The sequence below is a fragment of the Camelus dromedarius genome, chromosome 3, assembly GCF_036321535.1.
Source record: "Camelus dromedarius isolate mCamDro1 chromosome 3, mCamDro1.pat, whole genome shotgun sequence".
NCBI classification, from domain to species: Eukaryota; Metazoa; Chordata; class Mammalia; order Artiodactyla; family Camelidae; genus Camelus; species Camelus dromedarius.
Window position 1 is genome coordinate 105,919,353 of NC_087438.1, and position 20,686 is coordinate 105,940,038.

A 20,686-nucleotide genomic window follows, 5' to 3' on the forward strand; every position below is an offset into this window, starting at 1 on the left:
ATGTACGTGGGCTATGTGCTGGACAAGGATTCCCCCGTGTACCCCGGCCCCGCCAGACCCGCCAGTCTCGGCCTGGGCCCTCAAGCCTACGGGCCCCCGCCCCCGCCCCCTGGGCCCCCGCAGTACCCCGACTTCACCGGCTACTCTCACGTGGAGCCGGGCCCCGTGCCCCCTGCGGCCTGGAGTGCGCCCTTCCCTGCGCCCAAGGACGACTGGGCCGCCGCCTATGGCCCAGGCCCCGCGGCCCCCGCCGCCAGCCCGGCCCCGCTGGCATTCGGACCCCCTCCGGACTTTAGCGCGGTGCCCGCGCCCCCTGGGCCCGGCCCAGGTCTCCTGGCGCAGCCCCTCGGTGGCCCAGGCGCACCGTCCTCGCCTGGAGCGCAAAGGCGGACGCCCTTCGAGTGGATGCGGCGCAGCGTGGCGGCCGGAGGTGGCGGTGGCAGCGGTAAGGATCCCTCCCTCGCCCTGCGCCTCAGAACGGTTCCCCTGGGCGCCGGCAGGTGCTAAGGCGAGGCCCTGGCCGCCCCCTGTCTGACCTCTGCCCGGCCCTGCTTGGGTTCCTGCGTGTGCCCCCCCCCCCCCAACTCTCTCCCAGGCGGTTGTTCTCTCAGTTCTCCCCTTATCCCAGCCTGCAGGAGCCTTAGCGAGCACAACCTGTCTCGCTGCAAAGATCGGGAAACTGAGACCCCAGAGTGAAGAAAAACGCCTTGTGGTTGCGTGGCAAGGCCGGAACTAGACGCAGGTCCCCAGACCTCTATCCCAGGGTAAACTTTTAGCCACACTGGTCATCATCTGTTTCTTTGCACCCCTATCCCAGCCCCAAGCCGGGGCTGCAAACTCGCCCCAGACAGGACATGAACCGATTGTGTGAACACCCGCAGGTCACTTCCTTTTCCAGGTGTCAGTCCCCCACCCATACATTGAAGACACTGGTGAGTCATATCCTACGACCCTCATTGCTTAGATTGGTGGTGGTGGTGGAGGGTCCCTACCTTACCATCTCAGGGCCCTCCCTGAACTCTTGACCCTGGGGGAGGGGAAAGCAGGAGCAGTTGGGAAGGTGGCTACTGTTTGGCTCCTGAACCTGTGAACCTCCTGCCCCCAGGCAGGCCTCTTGGATCCACCCTCTTCAAAGGCAGGGGAGGGGGCAGGACAAAGGCTCCGCTTTAATGAGGGGCAGCCTGACCTCCTTTATAGGTCCCCCCTTTGTCATGTAACAGGCTGGGCCTTGGCTCGGCAGTGACTCCTGTCGGCCGGAAAGTGAACATGATACTCCATTGTCCCGACGGTGTCCGGCCTGTCCTGACAAAGGCCACCTGGCCTTAGGGGCGGGAAGTTGGCCTGCCCACTCTTTGATGTCCAGCCCCTCCTCCCCTTCCCCCAGCTGGAAGTGAGCCTGGGACTTCCCCCACCTCCTCTCTCTCTTCCCCGCAAAGTCCCCACACATGCCACCAGATGCTTGGGGCGGGGGGTTGGTCAGTACCTACAGGTCTGGCTGTAAGTGTACCATCTTCTTGGGAGTCCCAAGGACACAGAATCCCAGATCTGCCTCCACAGGCCTCAGAGGACTGGGGTTTATGCTCCAGCTCTGCCACTTGATTCTGTGGCAGCTAACGTGTATGGAACACTTACTAACGTAACGGAGCAGGCATTGACTTAAGATCTTTCAATTCTTATAACTTTATCATAGGTACCATTATCACTCCCATTTTCAAGATGAAGAAATGATGGCATAGAGAGGTTAAATACTTGCAGAAGGAGAGTTATACTTGCATAACCAGCAAATGGCAGGGCTAGGATTTGAACCCAGGCTGACTCACCAAGCCTGTGCTCTAGTCCTCTGAACAGCTCTTAATTCAGTCATCTTTTCTGGGTCTCAGTTTTACCATCTGTGGCATGGGAAGGAAGGGTCTGTGCCTTTGTTTGAGTTACAAAAGGACCTTTTGAAAAATATGCTGTGAAGTACAAGTCTTCTCCCTAGAAAAAAAGCATTGCCTAATTGGGCAGACAATTTCAGGGGATCTAGTGGCCCCCAGAAGCTTTATCCAGGTTGAGAACTTTGCATTAGATTACATGAGAGCAAGTGTCTGGGGCTGCTGACCCTCCGGGTCCTGCAGCTCTGTATCTGTCCCCTGGAGAAGGAAGCTCACTTTTCCTGCTCCTTTATTCCAGTTGTTACTTCCTGCTGATTAGGCGACTTTAGAGATGGATGGGGAGGTTCCCCAGGGGTGGGGACTTGGAGAGAGGCCATCACTGTGCGAGGGGGAGAGAGTGGGCCAGTGGGGGTAGGAGGACTGTCGGGAACCCTGGGGAGCTTCCAGGCTACGTCAAGCAAATCACATGTTCTCTCTTGAGCACAGGAGCTGCTGAATCCAGCTCAGCTCTGTACTCGGAAGTCCTCTGGAAACTGTTGTCCCTGGGCAGATAGAAGACCTAGGAGTGACTCTGCCACCCTTATTCCCAGAAAGTAGAAGGAAGGGCTGAGGGAGGTTTGGGGGCTCCCCTAAAGAAAGTGGCTGCCCCAGGAGCCAGTTGAGAGCCATTCTGCCAAGGACATGGGAGCCTTGGCCCTCTCAAAGCTAGAAGCTGCTGCCTATCTGCTCGATGGGCATCTGACTCTGACTAGTGCTCCTGATGTGGGGGCAGAATTGGGGTAGGGTTATAGACCCTCCCTGAGAGAGAGGCCAAGCCCCTTCCTTCTTGGGCCTCAGTTTCTCCTGGGTAATGAAGGTACAAGGTCTCCAAGGGTGTTGCTTGGATGATGCTGTTGTCTGGGACAGTAGAGGGAAGGTCAGTGTGTGCCATCCCCCCAAATGTTGCTGGTCACCCTGTCTTAATGTACCCTTCCTGGCCAGTCCCCTTTTCCCCCTTTCTGTGCTTCCAGCATTCTAGAATATCTGACCTAGACAGACAGAGACCAGACATACAGATGGGAAACTGAAGCCTGGAGATGGTAAGGAATGTTCTAGTTTCACACAAATGGAGGCTGGACGGGGATATATTTTGGATGAGTCAGTTTAAAATTTTCCAGTCATTTCCCCTTATATTTAAGACAAAATCTACCCTCCTTTCTGAGATCTGCAAGCTACATGTGCTACTGCAGGCCTTGTGCATATGCTGTTCCCTCTTTCCAGAAAACTCCTTCCCCAGACTCTTTGCAGGTTCCTTCTCACCCTCCAGGTCTTAGCTTAGTGGCCACCTCCTCAGAGAGGTCCTCCATGATTTTCCAAAGTAGGCTCTCCCTATACCCATCAATAATCTTTGCCATGTTTCCTTCAGAGCACTAACCCCAATTTCAGTTTACTCACTTACTTATTTCTGTGCATGTTGCCTGTTCCCTACCAAGGTAAACTCCCATGAAGTCCAGAACCATGTCTATTTGACCCATGACTACAGCACAGGCACCTGGCTCAGTGTGTGGCATTTAGTAGGTGCTCAATACATTTTGTTGAATGAATGAACAGCGCAAGTGTGATGGACAGTAAGACAACTCTGGGAGAAAAGGGGAGAGATGAAATCTCGACTTGGAGATGGGACCCACAACTGTCTGGCTGAACAGCTCATGCTAGTGGTGGAAGCCTGCTTGCCCCCTCCTCCCTACTGGGACGATGCTCCATGCTCACCTGGGGAATGGGTATATCTGGGGCTAAGCTTTATCTAAGGAGGGGGCAGTGAAAATGCAGGAAGGTGCAGGAGAGGCTGTTATGTTGTCCATAAACAAAATATTAACCAGTTCTGAGTGATTACTATCACTTCATTGAGGCCAGGATAGGAAATGACTACAAGAGGTTCTATTTTTTTCTTTTTTTTTGTCTTCACCCTTTGCATTTGTAATTATTAGTGTTCACCTTAGGAAGGTTATAAATCACCCTTCTGTCAAAGTTGCAGCCTCCAATTCCTTATGAATAAATAGTATCTCACAGGTTAATGGCTCACTGGGATAGCTGAGGTCTCGTACAAGTGGGGAGATGCTCACTTAGATGATGAGATCCTGAACCCTCCTCTCCCCACTACATCCCAGACCCTTTCTCTTGGCCCATTGCCACAGGCCACCAACCTGGCCTCTCGCCTTCAGCCTCTCTTTGATGCCCTAGCTGTCCTCTAAACCATTACCGAATTTATACTCTCAAAGCACATCCCCTGCTCAAGAGTATTCCATGGCTCCCCACTGCCATGGAATTGCAATTTCATTTTATGCCATTTCATTGCCGTAAAATCCAGCCCCATTTCAGAGCCCTCTTGAGAACTGGCCCCAGCCCACTCTTGAAACCACTATCCCATTAGTTTGCTTAGATACGGAGATGCTTACCTGGGACAGTTAAGAGTCTGACTCGGGAGCCTCAGACCTGGAACTATGTTTCTGTAAGACGCTGCATTAGCTTCAGGCAAGTTAATTGGGATCATTTCTCTGAGCCTCAACTTCTTCCACTGTAACTTTAAGACAGTAACAGGATTACACCTCGAAGCAACGGGGCCTGTAAAGCCCAGTCCTGAGACTGGCATATAGTAGATACTCAGTGCATTGATTCCTGAGTCCATCTCTGCCAGTCTTTAGCAGGTGCACACACCTCACAATTCCTGCCTCTCTAGACTGGTTCCCTCAGCCTGAACTGCCCTCCCTTCCCTCTCCTACAGCTTTACCAAATACTGCTTCTTCTCCAAGGACAGCTCCTCTAGGAAGCCCTCCTTGGTTCCCTCCCCTCCAAGCACTGTATCAGGCCCTTGTTTTAACAACACTTATCACTAGGGGGAGGGTATAGTGCAGTGGTAGAGTACGTGCTAAGCATCCACAAGGTCCTAGGTTCAATCCCCACTATCACCATTTTTTTTTTTTAAACTAAAGGTAAATAAATAAACCTAATTACCTTCCCCCTTAAAATAACAATTAACAACACTTATCACTGACTGTCTTGTTTAGCCCTGCCATCTACTGTCTGTTATCTCCTGAAGGACCAGTCCTAATCGGTCCCATCCTTCTCACCATGCCTTACACATAGTAGGAGCTCATGATACAGCTAATAACTCTGGCATCAACTGAGTCTTTACCACGCGCTAGGCACTGTGCCAAGGACTTTGCATGGTGATCTCACTTAAGTCTCATAACAACCCTAAGAAGTGTGAGGTTCTATTATTTGCTTCATTTTTTTTTTTTTTTATGAGACTCGGAGAGGGTAACACGTTTTGCCCAAGGTCACATAGCTGGGAGGTGGCAGCACAGGGTTCAAATCCAGACCCTATAGGCTAATGAGCGTCTATCAAATAAAACAACACACTCAGAGTGGGAGCCCGGCCCCCTCCCATGTACGTTCCAGCCCAGGTGGGGAAAAGGAGGCCAGTCAGAGATGAGCCATAAGAGGCTGGGGGCGGGGTGGGGGGGAAGCGCACAGCAGGGGCCAGGCTGTTTAAAGCTGGTTCTCAAGGCAGAAGCTCCATCTGACACCTCATCTCTCAGATGCAGCTGGGAAGGGGGGAATGACCCAGTTAGAAGGTGGCAGAAGGCTTTTTTTGGTTGGGTGTTTTTCCCCCCACTTTGGCAGATATTGCTGTTGAGAGCTTGGGGAGTTGTTCTGAAGGTCCAGAACAGCTTTGTTAGCAGCAAGGCTGGCTTGTCAGTGGGAAGTTATCTTAATGGGATGGCCTCTCAAGTTCCTGTCCTGGAGCTTCTGGAATCTGGAAACATTTACATCTAGAGTCAGATCCATCACCACGGTAACGTGCTAAGCCCCCCACCCCATGCCATAATCGCCCATCAAGCTTGTAGGGGTGCCCCACATAGATCCCCTGGCATCAGCAGTGAGAGGGAGCAGACCTTAGTGAAAGCTGAGGCTGACACTCCAGGCTCATCCCCCTCCGATCACTTCCCATTGCTCTAAAAGTCCAATCCAAAGGCCTCACCCCAGGGCTCAAAGCTCTGCTAGCCTCTCCAGCTGCATCACGTGCCTCTCTCATCCATTCATTCATACAGGCAGACAGGCGATAACAGTTTCTGAGTCTCATTTCTATGCCAAACATGCTATTAGGTGCTGGGGATTCTGGACAGAACAAGGCAGGCAGGGTCCATCAGGGGGCCAGTACTCTGCTGCTCCTCTCTGCCTTAGGACCTTTGCACATGTTGTTCACTCTTCCTGGAATATTCTTCCCAATTGGTGACATGGAAACTTCCTTCTCAACCTTCAGATCTTGGCTTAAATGTAGCCTCCTCCAGGAGACCTCCCCCAAGCTAAATAAAGTAGGCTCCCTACTCCACCCTGATCACTCAGTCTAGCTCTCAGCTCCATGACTGCTTTCCTTCACACTAATCACAGTTAGTAATTTTTTGTTTTTCGTCTGCCCCCACCCACCCATGTAAGGGGGAATGAACTGTTTTAACATGTAAGTACGGAGCACCTCCCGCAGTAGTGGTATGAACTGGCATCTATTGAGTGCTTAGTATTTTTTCAAATGCAGGTATTTTTGACCCCAGAACAACACATTTCTCCATTAGGTTAGTGGTTTTGACTAAGGCTGTGGGAGCAGTGGAGCTAGATGGAAGGCTGTCCTTTGGAGGTTGAGCCAATCAGCTGATGGATTGGATGTGGGGGGTGGGGGAAGCACCACCTAGGCTTTTGGCATGAGTGGCTGGAGAATGGGGGCTATTTACTGTGATGAGGAAGACCAGGAAGCTATAGATCTGTGTTACATTCAACAAGGACTCATCGTGGGCTCACCCTGTGTGTCAGGCACTGCTGTGGGACAGGATGAGCAAGAAGGAATGGTCCCTACCCTCAAAGAGCGTACAGAGAGCCAGGCACTGAGGGGAGGGGATGTGTCAAGGTCCCGCAGCGAGCTAGAAAAAGGCTAGAGTCCAGAGCCTCTTCCTACACCTCCACCCCATATGTGACTCTTCAAGACCCATGCCTGCAGATGGTTTGCAAGGACTTCAGCTCCAGACCAGAGGAGGACGGCCAGGGGAGGGCAGAGGCCTAGAAACACCACCAGGAAACAGCTGAGAGGACGCAGGTGTTCAGCCCAGAAGAAGACTTGAAGGGATGCAGATGCTGCTTCCAACACTTAGAAGGGCTGTTCTAGGCCCCTTATTTCTGGTGCTCCTTGCGGAAAATCCTAGGAAGGATATACATGGGTGATGGATGCAAGAATAGGCTGCTATACAGGTAGTCCAAGCAGTCTGGTTAGGTGTGCACTGCACGTGTGGGCATCTGGGAGTCTGGTCTAGCTGTGTTATCCAATAGAACTTTCTGTGATGATGGCTCTATGTCTGTGCTGTCCAGTGTGCTGGCCACTAGTGACATGTGTCTATTGAGCACTTAATATATGGCTAGTGTGACTAAAGAACTGAATTTTTAATTCTATGTAATTAATTTTAATTTAAATAGCCACATGTGGCTAGTAGCTGTCATATGGGACAGTGCAGGAAAATCTCTCTCAAGAGTTCCTAGAATGGCAATCCATTCCAGACGGGCTCCTTACACTCCAGCAAGGACTCTTTCCTGCCTCTTTTGTCTCTGCAGTCATCGTCATCATCTTCTTCATCATCATCACATCTTTGTCACAGTTAGCTTTTATTAATAATTACCTTGTTAACTAGATGATCACATCTAATCTCCACAGCCACCGTGTCTAAAGGAGGCATTCATGTCCCCATTTCAAGGATGAATAAACTGGGATTCAGAGAGGTTCAGTGACTTCCCTGAGTTCACGCTGCTGGCACGTGGCCAGGCTGGGTTGGAACCATTGGGCCTATGTGACTCTGACGTTCCTATCCTCTTCACTGCCTCCCATAGTCAAGTCAGATCGTGGACCTCCTTGAAGAAGATAGGGGAGAGGAAGATGCAAAGGTGGCCTGGGAGGCAGAGGGTGTGGTGCTGACTGAGCTCTGTGACTAGGAGGGAGGGTGACAGTGGGGTGAAGCCTTCCTAAAGCTACAGGACTCCTGAGTATGGCTGGCCTGGCCATCCTCCCTTCACCTCACCCCCTCCCTGCCAGCCTCACCCCTGCTCCAGGGATGAGCAGGGTTGAATGAGGAAATGTGTTAGAGCAGTCTGGAACAGGCAAACCAGCTGGAACAAGGACCAGTCATGGACCCAATAGAGAGCCTCACAGCCCAGGGAGGACATTGGTCAGTCCATCATCGAATTGGGCAAATCAGGGCTGCTGCAGCAGAAGTCCCACCCACTGGTGGTACAGATGGGGAAACAGGTCCAAGCTAAACATCACATGTCCAGCTGGTGGCCCAGCCAGACCTCCCACTCCCAGGCCGGTGTGTTCTTTGCCCTGCAACTCCCTATCAGGCGGCATTCCTCCCTCTCCTGAGGGATCCCTCCAACATCCACTTCTGCAAATAGCTCAGTTCTCCTTGTTGCCTCCATAGCTCTTTGTCCTTTGCAGACTGCTTTCACATCCATTTTGCTCCCCAGGGTGAGAGGAAAGCCCAAAGAAGTTTAGTCATTTGTCAAATCCTTCAGCGAAGGATGCAGACCTGGGCCCAGGTCCTTAAGGGAGGCTCAGAGCTGCACAGAAGTTCCGAATCTACGGGGCCCTAGGAGCTGACACTCAATCCTCTTTATTTATGTTTAAAGACAAATTTTTTTAAATGGAGGTACTGAGGATTGAACCCAGAACATTGTGCCTGCTAAGCATGTGCACTACCACTGAGCTATGCCCACCCGCCCAACCCTGCTCTGATGCACAGGAGAATCTGGGGCCCAGAGAGGAGAAGAGACTTATTTAAGGCCACACAGATGGTACTGAACTGGGACCAGGACCTACTGACTCCAGCTGGTGGTTCAGAATCCCCTCTGGTGGGCTTGTTGAAGATGGCAGGGAGACTAGGACGCAGTAGGTCTGGGAGTCTGGGAATCTGTATTTTTAATAAGCATCCATGCATGCATGTATGCATCTGTGTGTGTGTGTGTGTGTGTGTGTGTGTGTGTGTGTGTGTGTGTGTGTGTGTGTGTGTGTGTGAGTTGGGGTGGGAGGGGAATTTTGTGTACAGCCAGTGAGGCTGGACCACACAAAGAGGGGTCATGGACTTATGTCTCAGACCCTGAGAGCCAGAGCTGGCAGTCTCATCCCCCAGGGCCACAAACCCAGCAGGAAGAGGACAAAGGAAGTGCTGACCCAGAGGCCACTTGATTTTCCTGGAGCCACTTGCCTCGCCCTGGGGGCAGAGGCTAAACTCTGTCCTTGCCTGGCCCAGTTGGATGGGGAGGCCCCACTGCAGACCAGCAGGCTCCTGCCCGCTATCCTCCAGCTGGGCGGGCCCGGTTTCTAAACTCTCAGACAGGGAAATCAGTCTTAGAATTCTTTCAGCAATAATAACAAACATAATCAGAGAATCAACAAACATTGGGAGCTTCATGTTTCCAAGTTGGAAGGGACCTTATAAATAAACAGTTTCGTTCAAAACACAACCCATTGCTCAGATCCATTTTCCAGCATCCCTGCCATATGGTTATCCCACTACTATTGGAAATGAATAAGATCTACCCTTCCCTGCATCCCTATATGGCAGGTACTGTGCCACACATCATCCATCCATCCATCTCAAGTGACCTCCTGTACACCCAAGGTGTGGAGATAATTATGGGAGACCTTACACTGGATGATAAGTTCTGGTGCTATTTCTGAGGCTAGAGAGACCTGGGTTTAAATCCCACCTGCCAGATGTGTGGACCTCAGTTTTCTCATCTGTAAAATAGGGATAACAGTTGCATAGCTTCAGAGGCTGCTGAGAGATGTATGCAAAGTGCCTGACACATGGACATATTGGCCATTATTGGAATAATAATTATCCCCATTTTATAGACACAGAAAATGAGACTCAGAATGGTGAGGTGACTGTCCTAGGTCACCCAACCAGTGAGAAGCTACACAGCACAGCCCTGGAGGTCTGCTTGCCCAAACAACCATATGTCAGGGTCACCTGGAGTATCAAATTTCAGGGCCCCACTTCAACCCCACTGAGTCTGAATTTCTGGGCCAGAATCTGTGCTTTTTAGAAGCTCCTTAGGCAACTCTGAGGCTCCTGGTCATGCATTTGGAACCATTAGCCAGGAGCTTCCGAAGTCCTCTTTAGGGGATGGGGAGTTTGCTACCTCCATCACTGCCTGATGCATATGGATGGGCCTTTCCTCACATCCCAAAACCAGAACAGAGAGAAAGCCTCTCATTGGGAGAGTTATTCAAGGCTCTTCTCCCGCCATGCTCACCCCTGAAGATCTGGGGAGGGGGGAGGGCTCTGACCCTCCCTCCCACCCACTTGCACTGGCATCCGGCCCAGAGCGTTATTCATTAGGAGGCTGGGAGCGGCCTGGCCCCCATCAGACACCTGTTACAGGAGCCCGGACTTCCCGCTTAGTCCCAGTGTCCCAGGGGCCTGTAAATCATTCATCCCAGGCCCTCTCCCCGCCCCACCGCTGTCACGCACCTCCCTGCCTCCTCCCTCCTGGGCTCGCAGGCTGGCACAGGTGTTCACAGGAAGGAAAGGGAGTTGCTCGGGGCAGTGGGGAGTTCTGGCCCAGAGCTGGGACTGGAGCCCAGGCTCCCGACTGTCATTAAAAATACAGATTCAAATCTGTACATGGTAAAAATTTAAACATCCCAAAGACTCCCTCCGACCTGTGGCTCTCCAGCCTCCAGTCCCCTCTCCAGGCAGCCTCTATTATTGGCTTATTGTATATTCTTTCAGAAAGAACTCTCTGGGTGTGCAAACGTGTTTGAGTGTGTGTGTATTTTATTTTTATCCAAAAATAGTAACATTAATATTCACAACATTCTGTCTTGCATTTTTAAACAATAGATTTTTAGAAATTGCTCCATATTGGCACATATTGGAGCTTTATAATTTCTTTTTAATGACTGCATAATGCTCCTGTCTGGATGTACCATCTCTTATCTAATTAACCAGTCTCGACTCATAGGCATGTGCATCGTCCTTAATTTTGTGCTATTTGGAAGAGTTAGCGCTTTGGTCATTTCTCTGTGGGATCAGTCCCCGCAAGTGGGATTAATGGGTCAAAGGGCATGTGCATGTTAAGTGAGGCTGAGATCACCAAGCTGGACTCCAAGGAGCATGTTTCAGTTATCACTCCCCAGACAGCAGATGGGACTCCCTGGTTCCTGGACCACACAGTGCGATGTCAAACATTTGGTTCTCTGTCAGAGCCATTTTCTTAGCAATAAAACTATGCTTTGAGCAGCTCCACCAGATAGAAGTTGTCCAGTGGGTTCCTGAGCCCACCAGCCCCTCTCCTGGGCCCAGAGGTGGGGTGACAGGGCCTGTGGGCTGGGCCTTCACTGGTAACCTTGCTAGAACAGAAAGGAGCTAGAGCCTCATCTCCTGTCTAGTTCCCCCTGCTCCACTGGCCACCAAGGTTGAAGGGGAGGACCCTGGGCTGGCGGTCAGGAAACACGTGAGCCTGGGTTTATACCAATACCAGGCAGGATGGCTCTCAGCAAGTGCCCCTTTCTGAGCCTCAATTTTCCCCATCTATGAAATGGGTGTGATGGACCCTCACTTACTCACCAGAAAGGGTGGGAGTGAGTGCTGGATGCCTGAGGGTGTCTTTGTTATCTCTGTTTAAAATCTCTCAGGCTGAAGTTTGGGTGGGCAGGGAGTCTCATCCCCCTACTTCAGGCTGTGATCTTCTGGGCATTTTTGACCTTGGGCCATCCAGCCCCAGCCCAGGGCTCTCAGGGACCTGCCCTCACCATGGTCCGGACCCTCCCTTCCAAGAAATACAAGTAGATGAGTGGTCTGCTGTTTGAGCATCTGCTGCCAGTGCCTAGAACCTCATAGCAGGCTCTGTGGACCCTAAATCTGGTGGCGTGAGGAGCTGTGCACTAGAGCAGGAGCAAGCGCTCTAGGCCCAGTGACATGGCCTTGGGCAAGTTCACGCCTGCCTGGGGCTTCACTGACCCTGGCTGCACAGGGAGGTTGGACTAGAAGGACTCACAAGGCCACTCTTTGGATCTCTGGCTGCCGTATAACCATCCTGACCCTCGGTCTCTTCATCTATAAAAGTTGGAGGAGACTAAACTCCTATGACCCCTTCTGGCTTTAGCCTAGTGAACCCAGTGGGGCTACGGGTTCAGAGCTCTGCTGGGTTCCAGTGGTGGTGACATTAAGCAGAACTGTTTTTGAGCAGGCGTTGAATTTTCTAGGTCAAGGAGGGGCCCCATCTGGAGCCAAGGCCTTAGCAGCCACTCCCTTGTCTCTCTCCTGGGCTAGGCCTGGCTGAGGGCCGAGGCTGTCCTGTGCTATGTCGGGCAATGGGCTGAGGTCAGTGGATGTGGAAGAGTCCAGTGTGGTTCTGCTGCTCTGGCAGGAAACCCAAGGAAAACAGCCCAGGAACATCTGCTGTCTCCTGTTCTCCACAAACCATTTGGCTCCTGGGGAGCCCAGTGGCGGTCCTGCCAAGCTGCGTGGGCTGGAACATAGTTAGGGGTGGGGGTAGTTAGCACAGGGGTGCTGAAGGACCAGCAGGGCCAGAGCTGGGACTAGGAGAGTGAAGGTCAGGCTGTTGTGGGGGTGAAGTGGGATGGGGTTCATGGTTACTCAGACCTGCCACGCCCTGGTGGGACACATGGGTGGGTCTAAAAGTGCCTGCGCGTGCCTCCTGTTTATAGCCACGTGCTCGGCTTCTTACCAAAGGAAACTGGTGTTTAGTAAGGCCCCCACACTAGCGCAAGCCAAGCATGACTCTTAATATTCTCTCCAGACAGACCTCTGATCCCAGCCCGAAAGCGATTCTGATATTAACCCCAGTCGGTCCTCAAATCTAGTTCCTGGCCCCAGGCTGAGCCCTGTGTGGAAGCCAAGCCACCGCCTTCTCTCTCCTGGGTTATGGCAGGTCTCCCTGCTTTTCCTTCTTCTCGCCAGTCTGTTCCCCATGCAGTAGCTAGAACAATCCTAAAACTGACATCAGACCTCATGGCTCCTATCCCAGGCAGAGTAAAACTCAGACCTCTTTCCATGGCCCGGAGGCCCTGCATGACCTGCCCCCTCCCCTTGCTCACTGTACCCACCAGCCCCCTCCCCCGCCCCAGGCACCAGCCTCCTCAGAGCAGGCATACATTCCTACCACAGGGCCCTTGCACCTGATATTCCCTCCACCTGCAGACCTCTTTTCCAGACAGCTGCATGGCCCTATCCCTCACCTCCTTTAAATCTTTGCTTAAATACCACTTCAAGGTAAGAGCATCATGGATCACTCTATTTAAAATCACAACCTCTCTCCTCCCTAAATTCCCAGTCCTCCTTCCCTTTCTCTGAAATATTTATCATCAATTAATGTAGCAAATAATTTCTATATTTATTTTTGCCCATCTCCCTCCAAGGGCAGATTTTTTTTTCTCACTGTGCTTGGCCCACAGCAGGAGCTCAGTAAATATTTGTGGGCTGAGCAAAGTACTCCTGCTCTATGCCTGGGCACAGGCTGGCGTGTGGATGGCCCCAGGCAGACCAGCCCCCAGCTCCTGGAGCAGCTCCAACTCATGGCTTGGTGTCTAGAACCAAGGCCTTTTGAGGAAACTGACAAGTCCTGGGGAACCACCAGCAGCCCCAGTCCTTTTTTGTTTGATTTTGGGGCCAGCAACCTCCAGGATCGGACAGGAATTGAGGCGCATACACCACCCCAGGATAGTTCCTGCAAGCTTCCTGCCCGCCTCTGCCTGTGGCGGCCCTTCCTGCTCTCCTCGTGCACAGGAGAGAGGAGCAGCTGACGTCTCGTTAGCCTCAGTCTACCCTTGCCTGCCAGGTGTTCCTCCAAGTCTCTGATGCTCATGTGTGTTGTCTGAGGGCCACTGAATCAGAACCACCTGGGAAGCTCATGAAAAATGCAGATTTCACCCCAGAGCGTTCTGCTTCACATGCGCAGTGACGCCCTGGAATCTGTTTTTTGCAAGCTCCCTGAGGGTCTGTTGCACAGCTGCACCTGGGGATCGTTGCCTGAAAGCTGGCGGGGCTGGAAATCAGAGTAAGGCTCTGGGTCAGGAGACCTGGACTGACACCCCAACTCCACCAGTGGCTTTCTGGGTATAACCCTGGGCAAGTTGCTTCCCCTCTCTGAGCCTTAGGCCCCCCACCCCCACCCCAATGGGCATGAGAGCAGCGCTCGCCTCCCAGGTTGGGAGTCCCCAAGTGAGCCTGAGGGAATGCTTGTTACTCACTTAAGGTCCTTCTTGGGGGGGCCTGGACTACTCTTCCTCCTGGGTGCCCTGCTATGGCCTTTTGCAAGCTCCCCTCCCTACTCACCGCTCCTCCTGGCTCCTCTGCTTCTCAGGTAAGACCCGGACCAAGGACAAATACCGCGTGGTCTACACCGACCACCAGCGCCTGGAGCTTGAGAAGGAATTCCACTATAGCCGGTATATCACCATCCGGCGGAAGTCAGAGCTGGCCGCCAATCTGGGCCTTACTGAACGCCAGGTGTGTAGGTCCCTCACCTCATCCACAGAGCAGTACTGGGAGTCTGGCCTCCAGACTGCCAGGCAGATTGTGGAGATCTGTTAGGGGAGGAGAACAGAGAGGTTGAGTCTCCTGGCCATGGTCACACAACACAACAGAAGCTGAGCTCCTGCCAAATCCCATCTAGCCCCCAACCCCGTGCCTCCCCGCCCTGGCCAATAAAACCCAGTATCCCTGACCACCAATAGGAGGATAGGGGACCTGATTAGCTATAGGCTACAGCAGGCTTTGATCAACGCTGGTTAAATCCAGAGGAGGGAACAGTCAGGGAGAACAGGGAAGGCTTCCTGGAGGAGGGGTGACAGAACATGGCTTTGGAAGACCGGGAGGAAGAGGGTTATAGAGAAAGTTGTCTTAAGAGTAGGGGAGGTGGGGAGGGTACAGCTCAGTGGTAGAGCGCATGCGTAGCATGCACGAGGTCCTGGGTTCGATCCCCAGTATCTCCATTAAATAAATAAAAACTAATTACCCCCCCCCCCGAAAAAAAGAGTAGAAGAGCAAGTTCTAGAGGGGGAGAATGGGTTCAAAGTCCATTCCAGTCAGGGTAGCTGGAGCAGGAGCGAGGCCCCAAACGCCACATCGGGAAATAAGAGCTTCACTGTCCCCTGGCTCTTCCTCTTCTTCTGTCATTTGGTCTCCGCAACACCTACCCCATCTCTGTCCTCTGATCCCACAGGTGAAGATCTGGTTCCAAAACCGGCGGGCAAAGGAGCGCAAAGTGAACAAGAAGAAGCAACAGCAGCAGCAGCAGCAGCAGCCCCCACAGCCAACCCCGCCGGCCCATGATGTCACCCCCACTCCAGCTGGGCCGTCCCTGGGGGCCCTGTGCCCCAGCTCTGCCGGCCTCCTGGGCACCTCCTCCCCGATGCCTGTCAAGGAGGAGTATCTATCATAGCCCCCCAACTAGCCTTGCAGGCTGGGGGCCTTGGGGACTCAGGTGCTGGGAACGTGGCTCCTGTTGGGACTCAGGAGGCCTGGTCTGAGTCCCAGCCTTGCCACTGACCTTCTGAGTACCCTTGGACAAATCACCCACCCAGCCCCTGCATCCCCTGGGCCCATCCATGCAGTGAGCTTGTTGGATAAGGACCTTTTCCAGCTGCGGTGCTCTAGGCCTCAGGGGGATAGGGAGCCTGGGGTGGGAGGTCTCAATTCCCAGGGGGCTGAGTGAAGGAGCCAAGAGAAATCACCAGGCCCTACCTCCTCCTCCATAGGCTCAAAGGTGGGAGGCTGCTGTAGGGACTAGACTCCTGGAGAAAGAAGATGGAAGGCTTGCAGACCATGCCCTGAGTGGGGGGAGGGTGTCAGCTCACATCTGCCTTTTCCTGCAGCCTCACCTTTACCTGCCCCCATAATGACATGCCCTGAACCCTCCCCAGGTGGGATGCAAAGCACACAGCCTGCAGGACTGGACCTGAGCAATAGGCTCTGATGACCATCCCTTCTGGGTGGCAGAGCCATGTCCCCTCACTAGCATTCTTAGTGGGGCCTTCAGATTGGGGAGAGGCCCCGGAAGGGGGGCAGGGGGCAAAGTCCACTCTGCCAAGTTTCTACCACCCCGCCAGGGTGTTCCTGAGGGCCCAGGCCCCAGGGAGCCCCCAAAGGACTTTCTCTGGACCAAGCAGACCTCACAGCTAGGCAAGTGTTACACAGTGGAATCTCTTGGATGCAGCTTCAAGAATAAATTTTTTTCCTCTTTTTAAAAATGTATAAAAATCATTATACATAGCATGAAAAGAAAATGTTAAAGAAGTGTAAATCATCCTTACCCTTCTCAACAACTGCATAGTCCCTTCCGGTCTCTGTAGGCCCTTTAACAAGGTCACCTTTAAAATACATTTGAAAGATCAAAACAGGACACAGTTAGAGTGAGTTTATGAGACTGTAAAATTTTAAGTTCATTTTGTAAGCAGAATCATCAGCTTCAATCTATCAGTCTTTTGACTTTTTCAAATACTTTCAACTCAGGTTTTTCTTTAAACAGATGACATCTGCTGGGCACTCCATGTCCCAGGCATGGCTGGGCCCGGGGAATGCACAGACCTTGCCCCTCAGAAGTTCCCAGTCTGAGCTCTAGGTATCAGGGGGGCAGAGCACCCAGGGAGTCCAGAGTGAGCTCCCAGCTTATCCTGGAGAATCTGGAAGGCTTCCTGGAGGAGGAGATGTTGGAACTGAGGCCTGAAAGACTAATGGTTGCTGTCAGGTCAAGAAAGAGGAATGATAAAATAGATTACAAGCACTATGAACTTAAAGTATAATTTTTAAAATCTCCTGAGAAAAGCTGCTATTTTCAACTCCTGTCCAGAGGTGGGCAGAAGTCTGCTACTGGGGGCTTTCACTCCCTAGAGGGCTCTGGTGCCAGCTGCCTGCCCCTCTGTTTACTGTTCTGGGAGGTGGCCCAGCCATAAAAAGTGTGTGCAGCCTGCCTGCCTGCCCTTTGCTCCTGGAGCACATGACAGCAGTGCACAAGGTGGATCCAGTCCCTACACGAGCCCCTGAAGAGCAAAGGCACTTCTTTCTCCTGTAGGTGGCCTGGGAGACATCATGGCTGCACTGAGGATGGTGGGCATGGGAACCAGGTGGTATCCAGGAAAAGAACCAGGGTTCCAGGAGCAGAGGATGAGGGTTGGGGGCAAGGTGGCTGGCAGAGAATGAATATAGTTTTCTGATTTTTAAAAACATTTGCTATGTGCCCCTGGGTTAATTACTTCCCCTCTCTGAGCTTCATTTCCCCCTCTGGAAAACTGGGGAGCTTGTTTACCAAGAAGAAATGGATCTGGTCAACTAAGTCCTACAGATTCAACCCTAGTGGGAGAGTCACAGTGTTGCATTAGCACATCAAAGGCTCTGACAAATCCCACGGCAAAGAAATCCTTTGAATTTTCTTTAATCCAGCATTCCCCATACTTTACTACCCAGGATTCCCCTACACCTACCAGATCCCCCACTGAACACTGTGCACTCTGGAGCGTGGGGATGCTGTGGGCCGGAGGGCCACGCTTCAACTGTGACTCAGTGATCAGTAGCAGATTTGTTGTCACATGGCCTGGACTCCAGCTTGACTTCTTCCAAGCTGTGAGACTTCAGGCAAGTTACTTAACTTCTCTGAGCCTCAGCTTCCCCATGTGTCAAGTGGAAATGAAATACTCTAACCTGGCTCAGAATTGTGTTTAGCACAGGGCCCAGCACACAGTAAGGGCTGTGTTGTAGCCACCTGCTCACAGGCTGCTGCATCCTAGTGTGAGATGCTGGCAGGCCTGACTGATGTTGTAACTACCCCCACCCCCAGTGCTGAGGACAGATGGTGGCTGGGAAGATCTGAGGCAGAACAAGACTGTCACCAGCCACAGGAAGACCTCTGCCTAGTAGGAGGTCAGTAGCCAGGCCTGGCAGGCTGGGTGAGCTGCAGCTGCCACCTACATAGGCGGTCAGGGGTTTGGGTGGGGCCCACATGTTGGGTTGGCCATCACCTGTCACTTGGTGTTTGAGCTCCATGGAAAAGGAAACTTTTGTCTAAGACAGCTTCCAAGCAGTGCCTTGGCTGCCTTGTGAGGTAGTGCTTTCCCTGTCACGCAGAGAATCCCACCAGAGGGTGGGTGCTATAATGGCTCAGGAAAGGGACCCCTGATGTCCTGTCAGACCCTGCAGCCACCCAATGCCAAGAGGTGTTCCAGCTTTCCTACCAGGGATGGCCAATGCTGCTTCAGCTTTGCACATAGTGATACTAGGCTTCCCCTCTGCTGGGTGACAGGTCCTGCACTGGTGCTGGTGACCAGGGCTCCAGGCAAAAGTTAGATCTGGCCTGGCCTGGCTGTGGAAGGCCCGGGCCTGGTCATGGTCTCTAGCCAATCAGAAATATGCACATCCGCCCTATGTTTCTATAGACCCCTAAGACCACGTTGAGAACCTCAGACTTGAGGAGCCAGTCCCACCACTGATTGCCAAGAGATTGGTGTGGGCTGAGTGGAGAGGGCCACAGCTCAAGGGAAGGCTGGGAGTGGAGCGTCCTCACAGAGGAAGTCTCCAGCAAGGAAAGCAGCCTGGCTGTGAGTGGATGAGATGCCCAGCCCATGGGATGCAGAACCTGGGAGCAGAGCAGGTGTAGGACAGGGCGGCTTTGGAGGGCAACCCCTGTCCCAGCATGGCTGCTCCAGAACCACTTTCTCTGAATCACACCAGATGGACTCGCAGTCTGGAACCTCGTTTTTCACAGTCACCACTTGCTGGTGTAACAAAACACATGCTCTGCAGCGATAAAGTCTGAACGTTTGAGCAAATTAAAAATGTTTATTTATATACATTTAAAAATAGCTCCCTATATAATAAAAGGAAGTACATTTTCATCTAACATTTTCTTTAAATTAGGACACATCTCTATTTCACTTCTGGTTTGATGTGAGACCAGGAGAAACAGAAAATGTAGGGGGAGGGAAGGGGGAAATGGAGATAGATTGAGTATTTATTGGGTTTGGATTCTCAAGTAATTATTTTGCCAAGTGGTACCCAAACCTCCTCTGGGATGGGAGAGAGGGGATAGTGGTCAGCAATTGTCAAGTATGTTTGGTAGCTAAACTCATGGCCAGTAATGTGATCATAAAACTGGGGCTTCAGAGAATAGACTGCCTTATGTGGACAGTGTCTTCTAAAAAATCTTCAGGGTTTGTTTGTTGTGTGAAACACAGATTTTTTCCAACAAGGGCTGTGGTGATGGGGGAGAGGATGGCAGAAAGGTGGGACAGGGAGAGCAGAGCCTAGGTACGGTCAGATTCCTAGATTCCAGGCTTCATCCTGCCTCTACTTCAAGAGTGATTTCGCAATTCCTGCCTCCTCTGGGCCTCAGTTTCCCCAACTGAAAGGCATGGGACTAGACCCATTTGCACTCACAGCCCCAGTGACTGCTGCTGATGTTCAGTGGTCACCCCATTATGTGTTTGAGAAAGGCTGAAGTCCCAGCCCTGTTCCCTTCCCGTTTCCTAGGGCTGGCTCCTTCCAGGGCTGGACCTGGGGGGGAGCAGTTACTGCTGGGAAGAGGCCATAAAGAAGCTCGTCTTCCAGGACTCCTGAGCCAATGCCTCACCTCTACTCTCTGTTCCCGTGGTTCTCTGTGCCTTCCATAGAGTCTAATGAAGCCTACCATCCAATGGGAGGGAGTAGTTCAGCAAAGCTGCCACCTGTCCTGTAAGAGGTGCAGTGACAGGCCCTGGGAGAGGGCAGGGGTGGGTCCTGCCTGGGCCTCCTTGGATTCAGGAGCCACTGGCTTTTGCCTCTCTCCAGGAACAGCCCATGGCCCTCCTGGCTTTATCTCCAGAGCCCAGAGACTCAGTGCTGTGTGTCCTTGGGCGCACAACTTCACTCCTCCAAGACAGTTTCCTCAGGTACAAAATGGGGATGCACAAACTAGTCTTTCCAGGCTGTTGGAAAGAACTAAAATTTAGATATTGGCTATGAGTTCATCTAAGACACACAGTAGGGCTCAATGAATGCCCCTTCCCTCCACATTCATCGCTAAGGGGATCCTTCCTCCTGACTCTGGAGAACCCTTGACCTGTTCTGTGAGGCCAGGCTTAAAGGGAGGAGCAGCTTGGTGGGACCTGGGGAGAAGAGGTGGGACTGGGACCTGGCCAGGCCCTTTACCCAAGCCTGTGCTCTGATTTAAACCCCTTCTGCCTCCTGCTCCAGGGATGGAAGAGGCAGCAGTCACTCAACCTCACTCTCTCCAAAGGCCTCACCATGTTGGCTGATGGTAGGCAATCCTATGAGTGTCTGAACTGGGACACTTTCGAGAGTGAAAGGAGCATGACTTGTAATGTATATGCTGGGTCCACTAGCATATACTGGTTCAGTCCCACAAACCAGTGCACACAGTCACTAGCTAATAATTTCACATCCTAGCTATGGGCTCACTGGACCCTCACAACATTCTGTGAGGTCAGCCAGGCCCAAACTGGCTGATGGCCCACTTTACAGATATGAAATCATAACATTCCCAAGGTCATACTGCTGGTGGACAGAAATCCAGGTGCTCATAATCTAAGTCACAAACCATCACAACAACACAGTGCCACTTACCCTGTCCCTTCTCCTCACCCAAACTTCCCTGTCTTGCTTTCTTCCCAAGCAAAGGAGGTGTGTTCAGGACCATTACTGGCCTGGAAGGTCCATGAGGCCTGACTCTGTCACTGGTGTCACTCATCAGCTCTGCGACCTTGAGTGAGAATTTAA

The 20,686-nt window shown here is 52.3% G+C and overlaps 1 protein-coding gene across 1 annotated transcript; it reads left to right on the forward strand.

The window, feature by feature from the left end:
- CDX1 (caudal type homeobox 1) lies at nucleotides 1–15,362 on the forward strand. The gene is made up of 3 exons (XM_031441172.2): nucleotides 1–445; nucleotides 14,283–14,428; nucleotides 15,144–15,362. Exons 1-3 carry the CDS (start codon nucleotides 1–3, stop codon nucleotides 15,360–15,362), a joined length of 810 nt encoding a protein of 269 aa, XP_031297032.2.
- The last annotated feature ends 5,324 nt before the right edge of the window (nucleotides 15,363–20,686 follow it).